This window comes from Pleurodeles waltl, chromosome 8 (genome assembly GCF_031143425.1).
Source record: "Pleurodeles waltl isolate 20211129_DDA chromosome 8, aPleWal1.hap1.20221129, whole genome shotgun sequence".
Taxonomy (NCBI): Eukaryota; Metazoa; Chordata; class Amphibia; order Caudata; family Salamandridae; genus Pleurodeles; species Pleurodeles waltl.
Window position 1 is genome coordinate 884,842,506 of NC_090447.1, and position 15,667 is coordinate 884,858,172.

Genomic DNA, 15,667 nt, shown 5'->3' on the forward strand with positions numbered 1-15,667 from the left:
AATAATAAAATATGAAGTACAGTGTGGCATCATTTGCGTTAGGCCCTGAGTGGCGGCATTTGCATTAGGCCCGCTTCTTCCTCTACTTCTCTCTATGCTAGTGAACTGAAATGGAAGGCAAAGTATGACAGCTAGAATACAAGGGGAAAGAGCAATGACACCTGGGAGTTCTTGAGAGCTTGCGATACAGTATACATGGAGCTGGCGCAGTGCAGAGTATTCTAAAATTTATAAAATCTCCACTGCTTACAGACAACATTAGGATCTTGGGAACTAGCGGGGAAATAAGAAACTGCATTTCAAACATTAATACAAATTTTAATTAATTCAGTTTAATTCTCAGAAATCAATAATGAGAGTTGTAGTTAAGTTTAAAAGTTTTATTAATCATTAGTTCTCAGATTGTTTTCTGTGTCTTTGTTAATCAAGGGTAAATTACAGTGCACTGCATAAAGCATGTCCCATAAATCTGATCCCTATTATATATTTCTGAAGTCAGGAAATGGCTTGAAATCAAGTATCCCCTAAAGAGTTTTCTTGCAAAAGTGAATTTAAGACTCAGCAATATAGAATCATCTAAGTCAGACAGCGTCAAGTAATAAAATCTAAAATAGCTAAAAGGAACAAATGTCCGAGCGTCTGGCCACTAAAGCTATCAGAAGCTTTAAAGAGAGAAAAGTGTCAGCATCTGCAGCAAGAGGGTGATAAAGAATGGTCTGAGGCTCCTCAAAGCTCTAATCTTTAAGATTCTCAATATTCCTTCCCTGGGACACTTTAATACAAAATTTACTGATACAAAAGTTTAACAGTTCTTCAGATAAAGTATTAGATCAGCCAATAGAAAAGTGAGAACATTGTGAGACAGCAACAGTTTCCGTTGAGATGGTAAATTTAAACAAAGATAATTAAAAATACAAGATACACTTTTTAGAAGTTTTAACTACTCTGCTACAATTCAAAATCTTCTCATAGGCCCGAGTTTCTGAGAGAAAGGACAGCCATGTAAGTTTTATGTATGTTCACTTTAAGTCATCTCCTTTCTCGCACATTACTATATTAGAAGCCTATTCATAAAGAAGCAAATTTTAAGATTAGTTTAGTGAATTGGGATTCCAATGCAGGTCACGCAGTTATTAATCAACAAAAAAATATAACTTTATTTGTTAGCACAGTTAGTCTGCATCATGAGAAGTCATGAAAAGGCCACTAAAGAAATATTTCAGCTGAGTTGTAGCAGTTTGAAATGTATTAACTTTATCATATCAAACAAGTCAAGCAAGTGCAGGTCATGCAGAGCTTAGAAAGGAAAATGCATGTTTCAAATGCAGCATTTAGTGAGGCCTACAGTTCACTCATATCAGTTATTTAAATGGATTTTATTTTTATTAAAATCTCTAGCAGGGTCCTATAGGCTACAAACCAATCACACATTCTAAGGTGAGCTGTGTGGCTTAGAAAGTCTCTAACTGCCATGTTGTTGAGGGCATTGGCAAAGCCAATAGGTCTCGCCTATACGAGAGCTATTGGCTTGGCAATGTGTTTTTGCCATGTTGTACACCAGTGTGGCTGCTCTTCAGCATGGCTAAAAGTTAGTGGTGTGGAGTGACAGAGTGGATTTCTTGGAGTAGAGTGTCATAGAGTGGAGTAGGGGGAGTAGAGTGTTGTTGAGTTGAGCAGAGGGGAGTAGCTTTCAGTGGCAAAGTGTCGTAGAGTGCAGTGTCGTGGAGTAGGGTGGAATGGAATGGAGTGGTTTGGAGTCGGTTAAGGCAGTACAATGACCTGGATTAGAGTAGAGTAGGGTGGATTGGATTGGGATAGAGCAGGGTGGATTGGAGTGGGTGGACTGGATGGGGTGGATAGGGATGGTGTGAGGTGGACTGGACTGGGTAGATTAGATTGGATTGGGGTGGGAGGATTGAATTGGAGTGATAGAACAAGGGCGGGGTAGGGTGGACTGGATTGGGGTGGGGTGGGTTGGATTAGATTGGGGTGGATTGGATTGGAATGGTGTGGTTTGTAGTATGGTGCAATGGAGAGGAGTGGAGTGGGGTGGATGAGACTGGAGTGGGGTGGATGAGACTGGAGTGGGGTGGATGAGATTGAAGTGTGGTGGATCAGACTGAACTGGAGTGGTGTGGATTGGATTTATTGGACTGGTGTGGGGTGGCTTGAACTAGACTGGGGAGGACTGGACTAAAGTGGACTGAACTGAACTGGGGTGGGGTGGATTGGATGGGGCTAGAGTGGGGTTGACTGGATGGACTTGATTAGGCTGGAGTGGGGAGGACTGAATTGGACAGGATTGGTCTGGGGTCAACTGGATTGCGTGGGGTGGATTGATGTGGGGTGAGGTGGGGTGGATTGGCTTGGACTGGAGTGGAGCAGATTGAATTGGGGTGGAGAGCGGTGTACTGCATGATTATGTTTTAAAGTATGATTTCTGAAATTACGCATAAGAAAGGTACAATGTAGCTTTGCAATATTTAGAACAAGATAATCGTCATCTTTTGAGAACAGTGCCCACTCAAAAGAAAACAAACTACGAGTGCAAAGTAAGAAAAGAAGACTTGGCAAAATAGAAGAAAAAAAAAAAGAGTTAACTACAGAAAATAAAACTTTGCTACTTTGTTTGTCCTGTAGGGCATGTTTTTGCCAGTCACACACCTTATGTTGTCATTAGACTAAAAGTCCAAAAGAACAAAACAGTACAGCCATCACGTCGGGAGCATAGGATGGATACTTTTTAAATTGGATCAATCAGTGCTTGCCCCTGCTCTACAGACCGGAATGGAAATTATGCTGGGCCTGCAGTGACAAATTACAAGGCTTTAAAAAAAAGAGTGCGATGCAAGACAACAAGCGGCAAACAACAAGCAGGCTCCAAGCCCTTTTTAGTTAACAACAGTCTTGCAAGCGAGAAACATACTAGACTCTAAAAAAGGAGTCCAATACAAAGCAATGAGGACACTGAGGAACAGAGCTAATATGACAGGTGATAAAAAGATTAAAAGTGTTGATTGATAATCAGTGGTGAAAACATTCATGGGATGCCTCAAAGGGAAGTCGGGGGGGGGGGGAGTTTGAAGGGGTCAGCAGATTCCTTTTAGGGTTCAGAGCTCTAGCCTCCTAGTGAACAAGTAGAAAGTATGTGGCATCATACTGAAGCATCTGACCAAAGAGGAGGTTGCAATGACATTTTACTGCCAGGGGAGCACTTGAAGAGTCCTACAAGGCAAGGCCTTGGTGGTCTACCCTAAATAGCAGCAGACTGGGTATTATTGTGCAACAAGTTATAGACAATAGGGGCCTGGCCCTCACTGATCCACTCTGAATAACCATTTACCACACTTAGCTGTGTTCACTTCCTTGTAATATCAGAGCCTCGGTCCTCTGACCAGGAATTGCCTACCCCTTTTAGACCTCCTGTGTCCTTACTGATTTTTATTTGCTGACAATTTTTTTCCTTGTATGTCCTTCTAACATTGCCCAGCCTTGTTTAAGTGTTTATTTCCTCATTGTAATTTTAGCTCTTATTTTGCCAGTTTTAATCTTTCTTTGGGCTGTTCCCTACCAGCAACACTGCCCTACTGGTCAACCCGGACCATGGAGACTGCTCCCCCCCCAAATTTCTGCTCTTTAGAGCACCACCTCCCAGTCATCTTCGAACCATAAAATGGTGGCCGCAGCATGGACTCTAATTACCCAGACATCATTGATCCGCTTTGAATTACCTTTTACCACACTTACCAGCTTTCATTTCCTTCTCAGGTCGGAGCCTCAGTCCTCCAATCTGGCCTGGCCCTTTGGAATCTCCTGTGTCCTAATTTGGCTTTTATTTGCTGTCTGCTTGTTTCCTTGTATTTCCTAGTGAAGTTGACAGGGCTTGTTTTATTGCTGGCTTTCTCAATTATTTTATCTCTTATTTTTCCAGTTTTAATCTTTCTCATGCCCGTTTTCTACCAAGGAACGGCAGAACGGTCTAGAAGTGACTACTTCTCTGTTTCATCCTCTGTGGAGCAATGCACTCCCCTCCGTATGGGGACCTTAAAATGGAGGCCGAAGTGCAGACATGCAACAGGCACACCAAAGGACCACCGACTTGCTTACTCTTCGCCCTTCTGCATAATCTAGGAGCTCTCCTCTCCTCGCTCAACTGCACCATACTCCACCCACCCCAAAGAAAAGTGGGGCCTTCAGCTGCTTCAAATCCAAACTTTCCTTCTGCCTGACCTCCTGGCCCCATCCCACCTTTGTCGGGCCTAGGCCAACCACCATTCCCAGAAAACATCACACCCACAGGCCCATCATGCCTCTATATCAATGTCAGCCCTTTTCTCAAATATCAATAGAATTGAGGGACTTTACACTCTAAGGGCCTGATTCACAAATGGCCTACGCACTTGTGGCAGGGGCCTGTACTCGTGGCGGGACCTCCACAATGAGTAACTGCAGTGCAGAGCTCCTTTGTTAATCAAGCCCACAGTCTCTGGGCTTACTTGTCACTACTGAAACTTGGCTCAATAACTGTAAATCTGGATACTGCCACTGAGATACCCTCTGGATACAAAATCGCTAGACAAAACAGAAACCACAAACCCAGAGGTGGAGTTGCTGTCATTTAGAGAGACAATCTCACTGTTTCCAGCCTCAATTCAGTGCAGGCGATTGGTTAGTGTTTAAGACGTTCCTTCCCTCTTCTGCATCCTCATTTATAGCCCCTGTGGCTTGAGGAAGGCTTTGGCTCCAAACTTGCGGTCCTGCTAGAACTTCTCATCCTCCATATCACAACCCAATTGTCCTGGGTGATTTCCATTTAGACATTCCCACAACCTTGACTCCAGCATTCTTCTTGATGACTTGGCCAGTCAGGGTCTTTCGCAATTTGTTTCTGGCTTCAACCTCTCAGTGGGACATACGCTCAACCTCATCTTTACTAACATCAATAACCTTCCTCTTCTGCTCAATCATCTAGTGACCTGCTCGGATCACTTTCTATTCACCTTTAAATTCCATTTTCACTGTCCTTCTCCCAGTTTGACGTGCGCAAACAAACTGCCACCTCCAGATCGTAGAAACGTATATTTTCTCTCAAACTCAGCAAAGCTCTTACCACCTCCTCGCTAGCCCTTTTATCCAACATCTCCATATCGGCTAATTTACTAAATACATGGAAAAGCCACTCCCTTGATTCCATTGCCCCACCTAAAACCTTTTCTGCTTCTTGCAAATCTCCTTCTGCAAGCTGGTATTCTGATGATCGTCGAGTACCATAGAGCTGGTGAATAGTACAGGAACACACATCGCAACCTATAGAGGTGTCCTTAAACAACTATCACTTGTAATTTGGGCTTGCCCTCGGTACCAACTTTGTGGATCACACTGAACATAGTTCTAACTCCTCTTGGTGGATGTTTGCCATCAATAAAGTGTTTTCACAGTCCACAGCCTGTATGGCTCCGATCACCCCAGCTCAGGATTTCCGCTTCAAATTTTCTGAATTTTTCGTAAGTAAGATTCACAATATCTACGCCACGTTTGCACCACATCCCGCTCTCAACCAACTACCTTTATTAAGACACCCATTCATGTTCCTCATCGGGTAGTTTTCTTTCCAGTTTTACTCTCTTCACCACAGAGGTACAAATCAAACTATTACTCTCCAGCCGAATGATCCATGCCTTCACTTTATTTTCTCTCTCAGTTCTGGCACTGTGGGCCCTGCACTCACCTCTCTATGCAATGTGTCTCCTTTACATGCAGAGATTTCCTGTGCATGGGAGCATCTAAGGTTAACCTGAAACTTAAAAAGCCTAATTCCAACCCTCAGATTCTCTTAAATTACAGACGGATAGCTCTCCTCCCCCTCTCCAAGCTTAATTCCTCATAAATGCATGCAACGCCCAATTATCATCCTATTTCGAAGTTAACTAACTCCTGAGCCCATGCCAATCCAGCTTCAGAGCGACCCATAGAACTCAGCCAGCTCTGATCGCTGCTACCAATGATATCTGCCACATATAGGATCAGGGAATCTCAACAGCTCTGATCCTTCTAGATCTTTCGGTGGCTAACGCCACAGGTTTCCATGGCATCCTTCATAGGGGCCTCCATGATAAAGGCAACTGCCTGGAAGCTTTTAACTGGTTCCATTCCTTTCTTTCAGTCAGATTTTCAGTCTATCCTACTAGCCCTTACTGATCTTACCGCACATGGCCCCTCACACAAGCACCATCAGGAAACAAGGCTTCAACAGAATCTCCTATGCAGATGACACACAACTCATTCTCTCAAACTCCAAAAACTCAGCCTCCACTTGTACAAGCTTCAATACTCATGACTGCCAAGTTTCCCCAGTGATGTGTTGCCCCATGTTTTGTACTTTGATTTCTGGGACTTGCAGGCCTGTTTTAAATGGAATAAACAAGACTAGAATTCAAATTAAAAAAACAGGACTGGAGCAGTACATCATGCAGGGACCTGACAAACTTGGAGGGATGAATACCTATATGCTCGAGGGGTCCACTGATTATGAATGCACTGCTTAAATCGGAACAGCAGTCAGATGGAGGTCAAGAGCTTCGGAAACACTGCGTCTTTATGGGAGAACAGCTGGTAGCCAATGGAATTTTCCCCACTACTCCTTCTATGACAAAAACGTTGAAATCATTCTAAATAGTAACCTCAGTGTGGGAGACCAAATCAAATCAGTATTAACCACCTGCTTTGGCTTCCTCAAGGTGCTCAAGAAGTTTGTTCAGTGGCTCTCTAGTAACTCTCGTAGGTCTATTGTTCAGAACTTTATAAACAGTCATTCAACCTACGGTAAAGCCTCATATGTAGGCATTCTAGCCTATCTGATAAATAGGTTCCAGGTCATCCAGAACACAGCCCCTCATCCTGTCCTGAATCTGCTTGCCCACACCTCATTGACGACTCACCTAAGATCCCTCCATTGGCTGCCCATTCAGAAAAGGGCCCTTTTAAAATGCTCTGCCACACTCGGAGAGCTCTTCACCTCTTGGGTACCTTCTATCTCTACAATAGAGTTTTCTTTGTGTAACAGTCCAGACTCCTCCACCTCTCTGCCATCCGTCTAGCTCAGATCCCATGCATCCAAACATACAGAGCTGGCTACAACTTGTTTTCTACCTGGCTCCCACCAATCTTCCCAAGGTTCTCCATCATACCAACTCCTACACTCCCTTCGAGCTGTAGCTCAAAAGCGGCGTGTTCTGAGCTCCCATCCCCTGGAAGCTCTACTATGGTCTTCCTTGGCGGAGGACTAGAGGATGAGCAAGGGTCCCTAGCAACATCACAGAAGAGATGGGGATCTTGTGTAAAACCTTATCCAGAAGTCAGGAATTGGGTCCTAGAGAGCATACATCCGCCTTATATACCCCCATCGAGATACAAGTCAGAGCGTAAGATAATGGCTCAACAAAGGGTGGGAAAGATGTCGTGGGCATTGCCTGGAATATGACCTTTAGGTCTTATAAGATGTTTTGAGAGAAGATACAAACAGTGATGGGAGATGAGTGTTATTTTATCAACAAAACTGCCTGTAACTGTGAAGTTCTCAGAACCACATACGTGAGGAAAAGGGCTGTGTAGTCAAAAACAGGTATCAGTGCAGATGTTCTGTCATCTCATATTGCCTTAAGAAGCCTACTTGCAGCAGTGTGTGAATTAATAAAGAGTTACATTGCAAGACCAGTTATTCAACAGTTGACATCACATACATGGGAAAAGATAGCCAGATGTCTCAAATGGTGTTCTGAGTCCAAACCAAAGGATTTTTCAAATTCTGTACATTGGACTAACGGGAAAGACTGCCAGCTTTTTAAATTGTTAAGGTTCTACTTTTGCCACTCCCAGGAGATTCTTTAGGAGCTTAAACACAATGCTGTGCAACCACTGCTGCTCAACCGTGCGTGTCCACAGGGCCGCGACACAGACCACACTCACCGTAGCAGAAGTCTGGCTATCTCTTGTACTACTATTTCAACCTTTTATACTTAAATTACTTACATAATACCTACAAGCATGCCTTATTCACATAATAACATCTCTGTGTTAACCTGTTCTGTGCCTTGGACGAGATGATCTCGTCCAAGGCTACAGTTCCCCTGTGCCTTGGACGAGATGATCTCGTCCATGGCACAGGGGAACTTGGGGGTGCGCTAGCGCGCCCCCCGTGCATGCCCCTCCCCCCCCCAAGTCGGGGATGGAAGGGGAAGACCTTCCCCTTCCACCCCCGGCCCCTCCCCCACCCCCCCCCTGTGACGTCAGCGCGCGAGCGCGCGCTGATTTGTCACAGGGGCCTCCCTAGTTGCGCTGGAACCTATGCTTCCAGTGCGATTGAAAGAGAAATGCAAAAGCATTTCTCTTTCAATCACTGGGGAGGCCCGGAGGGCCTTCAAAGGGAAGGAAAAGTATTTCCTTCCCTTTGAAGTCTCTCCGAGGGTTTCAAAAGCCGGATGGCTTGCAATCCGGCTTTTGAAACCCCACTAGACACCAGGGATTATTATTTTTTTTTTTAAATTTATTGACAAAAGGGAGAGACCCCTTGGGCAAGGGTCGCTCCCAGGGGGGGCATATTTTCTGAAAGGCCTTTTCTGCCCCCCCCCCCCGGGGGCAGATCGGCCTATTATTAGGCCGATCTGCCCCCAAGGGGGGCAGAAACCTCTAGGCACCAGGGACCATTTTATTTTTTATTTTATTTTTAATGTTTCATTTGATTTTTTTTGGTGGGGAGCGACCCCTTAGGCAAGGGTCGCTCCCCTTGGGGGAAAATTATATTTTGGCCATTTCTGCCCCCCTTGGGGGCAGATTGGCCTATTTTGATGAGGCCAATCTGCCCCCAAGGGGGGTAGAAACCACTAGACACCAGGGAGTTTTTTCTTTGTGTGAATTTCACGCAAAGGGAGCGACCCCTTAGGCAGGGGTCGCTCCCTGGGGGGGAGGGCAATTTATTTTAGGCCATTTCTGCCCCCCCTGGGGGCAGATCGGCCTATTATTAGGGGGGCCAGAAACCTCTAGGCGCCAGGGCAAATTGTTTTTTTGTGTTTTTTTTTTTTTGTTGTTTCTTTTTTTAGAGATGGGGAGCGACCCATCAGGCAAGGGTCGCTCCCCTTGGGGGGCAAATTGTATTTAGGCCATTACTGCCCCCCTTGAGGGCAGATTGGCCGATTTTAGGTCAATCTGCCCCCAAGGGGGTAGAAACCACTAGGCACCTGGGATTTGTTTTTTGGCGCCAATGTCATGCAGGGGGAGCGACCCCGTAGGCAGGGGTTGTTTGGGGGGGGCTTAAATTTATTTGAGGGCATTTCTGCCCCCCCCCCCCGGGGCTGGCTGAGCTAGAGGCCAAACTCCACAGGTAGGCACTTTGCAAAAAACACCTCTGTTTTCTGTGAAAAAATATGTTCTGTCCACGTTGTGTTTTGGGCCATTTCCTTTCGTGGGCGCTAGGCCTACCCACAGAAGTGAGGTACCATTTTTATCGAGAGACTTAGGGGAACGCTGGGTGGAAGGAAATTTGTGTCTCCTCTCAGATTCCAGAACTTTCTGCCACTGAAATGTGAGGAACATGTGTTTTTTTAGCCACATTTTGAGGTTTGCAAAGGATTCTGGGTAACAGAACCTGGTCCGAGCCCCACAAGTCACCCCATCTTGGATTCCCCTAGGTCTCTAGTTTTCAGAAATGCACAGGTTTGGTAGGTTTCCCTAGGTGCCGGCTGAGCTACAGGCCAAAATCCACAGGTAGGCACTGTTTTCTTTCAAAAATTTGGATGTGTCCACGTTGCGCTTTGGGGCGTTTCCTGTTGCGGGCTCTAGGCTTACCCACACAAGTGAGGTATCATTTTTATCGGGAGACTTGGGGGAACGCTGGGTGGAAGGAAATTTGTGGCTCCTCTCAGATTCCCAAACTTTCTGACACAGAAATGTGAGGAACATGTGTTTTTTTAGCCAAATTTTGAGGTTTGCAAAGGATTCTGGGTAACAGAACCTGGTCCGAGCCCCGCAAGTCACCCCTCCTTGGATTCCCCTAGGTCTCTAGTTTTCAGAAATGCACAGGTTTGGTAGGTTTCCCTAGGTGCCGGCTGAGCTAGAGGCCAAAATCTACAGGTAGGCACTTCGCAAAAAACACCTCTGTTTTCTTCCAAAAATTTTGATGTGTCCACGTTGCGCTTTGGGGCGTTTCCTGTCGCGGGCGCTAGGCCTACCCACACAAGTGAGGTATCATTTTTATCGGGAGACTTGGGGGAACATAGATTAGCAAAACAAGTGTTATTGCCCCTTGTCTTTCTCTACATTTTTTCCTTCCAAATATAGGAGAGTGTGTAAAAAAAGACATCTATTTGAGAAATGCCCTGTAATTCACATGCTAGTATGGTCACCCCGGAATTCAGAGATGTGCAAATAACCACTGCTCCTCAACACCTTATCTTGTGCCCTTTTTGGAAATACAAAGGTTTTCTTGATAGCAATTTTTTACTCTTCATATTTCAGCAAATGAATTGCTGTATACCCGGTATAGAATGAAAACGCACTGCAGGGTGCAGCTCATTTATTGGCTCTGGGTTCCTCGGGTTCTTGATGAACCTACAAGCCCTATATATCCCCGCAACCAGAGGAGTCCAGCAGACGTAACGGTATATTGCTTTCGATAATCTGACATTGCAGGGAAAAGTTACAGAGTAAAACGTAGAGAAAGATTGATGTTTTTTTCACCTCAATTTCAATATTTTTCTTTTTCAGTTGTTATTTTCTGTAGGAAACCCTTGTAGGATCTACACAAATGACCCCTTGCTGAATTCAGAATTTTGTCTACTTTTCAGAAATGTTTAGGTTTCTGGGATCCAGCCTTGGTTTCATGCCCATTTCTGTCACTGACTGGAAGGAGGCTGAAAGCACAAAAAATTGCAAAAATGGGGTATGTCCCAGTAAAATGCCAAAATTGTGTTGAAAAATTGGGTTTTCTGATTCAAGTCTGCCTGTTCATGAAAGCTGGGAAGCTGCTGAGTTTAGCACTGCAAACCCTTTGTTGATGCCATTTTCAGGGGAAAAACCACAAGCCTTCTTCTGCAGCCACTTTTTCAATTTGTTTTGAAAAAACCGAAATTTTCCCTGTATTTTGGCCAATTTCTTGGCCTCCTTCAGGGGAACCCACAAAGTCTGGGTACCTCTAGAATCCCTAGGATGTTGGAAAAACAGGACGCAAATTTGGCTTGGTTAGCTCATGTGGACAAAAAGTTATGAGGGCCTAAGCGCGAACTGCCCCAAATAGGCAAAAAAAGGCCTGGCACAGGAGGGGGAAAAGGCCTGGCAGCGAAGGGGTTAATACATGCTTCTTTGATTTTTGTTTTTGTTTGGATTTGTTGACTTTTGACCAATTGTCAAATATTGCACTGTTCAGAAATTAAGAAATCTGTTCTGAACTGGTGTGAGGGATCGGTTGCAGTACAATGCCACTCTCAACCTTACCAAATGTCTGATTTAGAACTTGGCGGAAGGGTTATTCTGTCACAACGGTGACAGATATCCCATTCGCCGAAATCTAATTCCCATTATATTTTATGGGATTTAGATTTCGACAGACAGGATATCCGTCACTATTGTGATAGAGTAACCCGTCCTGCCAAGTTCTAAATCCGGTCATAAATAATAGCTTAATACTTTATTATTGATTATCTATGGAAGTGCCTAGGTTCAGAGCTCCAGGTACTTTTCGGAGAATGCACTGAAACTTCTGCTGGGAAAGTATTTTTTCTTCACATAGCAAGTCACCAGTAACGGGTCACTGTGTTTTCTTTCTCTTTTTATACCGTTTGAGAAAGAAAATGTATTCTGTTCTTAGCTTATAATATCAGTAGATGAATCATTATGGTTACTTTGTTGTATTTTAATTTAATGCATACATCTATGTAGATAATACAATAAATTATTTGAAGAAAGCTACTGACTTAAGGCCACAAAGAACCCAACACTCCACATTTATTGCAACATCAGGTGCAGAGAGCTGAGTTTCCCTCTTCAATGGGAACGCTGATTACTCTTAAAACTCATGCAAAACCCTACCAAGTATGCACTGTCCAGTCTTATTTAATGGGGCTCTCCTATTTAATAGGGACGTCAAAACACATCTCAAAACTCAAGCAAACACAAACAGTGACAATGATGAATACCTATTGGTAATAACTTGTGTAGATGAAGGACAGGGAAAGAATAATTGTTTCCGTACATTAGATTGCCTTTTTAAAGAATAACTTACATAAATGGCATCAACTGGTATTTCTCACAAATTGCTTTCATGAAGCAATACAATGGTTCTTTTTAAAGTGACCAAAAATAATTATTACAAGCTCACAATTTTAATGGTAGTCTAATAATCACCTGCCTGTTACACTATGACCTTTTAATGTCCAGGATGGTTAAACATGAACACAACAACAAGTAGAAAGCATGTATGAAGCATTCACCTACCACCAAGAAAAACACCATCAAGTTTATACTCTGAACTCTGCAACATCTCCTGAAAAAATAAAAAGTACAACGTTAAGAGACACAAATGTTATGAAGGATTTTATTGAAGATGGAAATGAATACTCAAACGGCCAAAGGAATATTTAACTATACTGAGTGGAAATTAGGAGGAAATCCATATATAACAGTCCTCAAAAAACACACTTGATCTGACTGGCTGCTTAGCAGCTAGGTAAGTGCGGGACTAGCTCCAGGGGGCTCCTCAGCACAGTACCCTGGCCTTTGAGCTCCTGAGTGAGTCTGGGGAGGGCATGTACTTTGCAGCCCCCTTTCCCCCTCAAGTTTCGTTACGCCACTGCCCAGTTGTTCATGAAGTGGGACACAACTATCAAGAGACGAGGTCAGAACACCCGCCAATATTTGAATCCTACAGCACTTACATGCTAGTGATGGGACTATGAGTATTTTTAGGGTCGAGCCTGCGGGTGCATGTGTTAGTGCATGCGTCTTGCTTGCGAGACACTGTTGTTTTCAGTAAATGGCTTGGTGTAGGAAAGTACCCTCTTTTTGTCCTGTTACCCCCAATTTCTGCCTGATGTCAGTGTGTTTTGACTGTCATTGGGATCCTGCTAGTCAGGAACCCAGTGCTTATGGTTTTTGGCCTGCTTGTCAGTATGTTTCACTGTTTTTGAAAGTATGCTTGACTGTGTCAATGGAGTCCTGCTAACCAGGACCCAAGTGCTTATGCTCTCTCTGTTTCCAAATTGATCACTTCATAGTGTTAACTCAGTATTTCACTCCAAATTGGCATGCTGGTGCCCCCTTATAAGTCCCTAGTATATGGTACCTAGGTACCCAGGGCATTGGGGTTCCAGGGGATCCCTATGGGCTGCAGCATTACTTCTGCACCCATAGGGAGCCCATGCAAAGGCTACTACAGGACTGCCATTGCAGCTTGTGTGAAAGGGTGCATGCACCATTTCACAGCCATTTACACTGCACCAGGTCACTTATAAGTCACTTATATGTCAGGCTTTCCAACCCTGAAGGCTGGGTGCAAAGTACCTGTGTGTGAGGGCACTCCTGCACTAGCAGAGGTGGCACCACATCATTCAGGACCATTTTCCCAGACTTCGTGAGTGCGGGGACGCCATTTTACGCACGCACTGGACATAGGTCAATACCTATGTCAGGCTTCACAGTGGTAACCCTGAATATGGCCATGTAAGGTGTCTAACAACTGGAAATTGTACCCCAATACTAATTCTAATGTTGATTGCACAATCCCATGCACTCTGGGGGCTCCACAGTGGACCCCCAGTACTGCCACACCAGCCTTCTGAGGTTTTCCAGGCAGGACAGCTGTTGCCACCTCACAGACTGGTTTCTGCCCTCCTGTTGCTTGAGCAGCTCAAGCCCAGGAAGACAGAACAAAGGATTTCCTTTGAGAGAGGATTGTTACACCCTCTCCCTTTGGAAATATGTGTTACAGGCATGGGAGGGGTAGCCTCCCAGAGCCTCTGGAAATGCTTTGAAGGGCACAGATGGTGCCCTCCTTGCATAATCCAGTCTACACTGGTTCAGGGACCCTCAGTCCCTGCTCTGGCACAAAACTGGACAAAGGAAAGGGGAGTGACCACTCCCCTGTCATCACCACCCTAGGGGTGGTGCCCAGAGCTCCCCCAGAGTTTCCCTGGGTTTTGCCATCTTGGATTCCAAGGTGGTGGGGCACTCTGGGAGCATCTGAGTGGCCAGTGCCAGCAGGGGACGCCAGAACCCTCCCCTGATAGGTGCTTACCTGGTTTGGTAACCAATCCCCCTTTCAGGGCTAATTAGGATCTCTCCTCTGGGTGTTTCCTCAGATTCGGATTGCAAGACTCCAGCAGGAATCCTCTGCATCCTCTACTTCATCTTCTACCGACGGAACCGCACGTGAACCCCCCAGCAACTCTACAAACTGCAACAAAGAAGCAAAGACGACTTCTGCAACATTGTATCTTCAGCGCTAGCCAGCAACTGCCTCTGCTTCAAGGTTGTGCATCCTCTGAGGACTTCCTGTCTTCAGCCTGCACCAGAAGAACCAAAGGAATCTCCTGTGGAGTGACAGTTACTTTCCTGCTTCAGCAGGCACCTCTCTGCAGCGACGATCGGTGGCGTGGGTACCCTCTCCAGATGACGAGCGTGGATCAAGCAACATGGGTGGTGGACTAAAGTGACCCCGACAGTCCCAAGGTCCAGCTGTCCAACTTTGGTGGAGGTAAGAGCTTGCCTCCCCACACAAGACAGTACTCCCGTGCACCGCATGACTTGCAGTTGCCAAGGCTTGTGTGCGACCATCCAAGAAGTTCTTCGTGCACAGCACAGCTTAGGCCCCCAGCACTCCATCCTGCAACGCACAACTTCCTGAGTGGTTCTCCGGCGGCGTGGGATCCCTTTGTGTTGTGCTGCGTATGCCTCCATTTGCACCTTCGTTGTCCCTGTGCTATGGGCTCCTGTGCACGCTGCCTGGTCTTCTGAGGGCTCTCTGAGTTGCTGAGAGCCCCCTCTGTCTCTCCCTCCTCTGTAGCAGCCACCAGGTCCCTCCTGGCCCCGGGCAGCGCCATTTTCCGCTAACAGTGAGCTTTGCGCGTGCCAAGGCTTGTTGGCGGAATCCAGGGACGCAAACCAGACTGCAATCACCCATCCGGCATGGGACATCTTCTGCATCAACCAGGAAACCGCATCTGTCTTGGGTGCATAACTGACTACTTCTCACCGGTGGTTCTTCTTTTACACCTTCATCCGGGTTAGCAGGGGCTCCTGTTCTACCTGGACTCTTTAGTGCTTCTTGGTCCCCTTCTTCAACAGGTCTTCCGATCCAGGAATCCATCACTGGTGTCTTGCAGTCTCTTCTGGTTCTTCCATAATCTTCTATCACAACCTCTTGTGTGTTTCAGGAAACTTACTGTGATTTATTCCTGGGCTCTGGGTTGGGGGGTTATTAGTTGCCTTTGGTGTTTTCTTACACTCCCAGTACCCCTGTACACACTACACTTGCCTAGGTGAGAAACTGACTTTCGCATTCCACTATTTTAGTATATGGTTTGTGTTTCCCCTAGGCCCACTGCAATCTATTGTGATTTTCACTATTTGCAATGTTTTCTAACTGTTTACGTACCTGTTTTTGGATTCTAGTGTATATACT

The 15,667-nt window shown here is 45.4% G+C and overlaps 1 protein-coding gene across 4 annotated transcripts in view; it reads right to left on the reverse strand.

Moving 5' to 3' along the window:
* Nucleotides 1-15,667, reverse strand: part of TEX30 (testis expressed 30) — a 231,270-nt gene that overhangs the window by 59,624 nt on the left and 155,979 nt on the right. For all 4 annotated transcript variants that reach the window (XM_069205190.1, XM_069205192.1, XM_069205194.1 and 1 more), the window contains one exon: nucleotides 12,484-12,532. In XM_069205190.1, coding sequence (XP_069061291.1) covers nucleotides 12,484-12,532 — 49 coding nt within the window. The remainder of the gene's footprint in view (nucleotides 1-12,483; nucleotides 12,533-15,667) is intronic.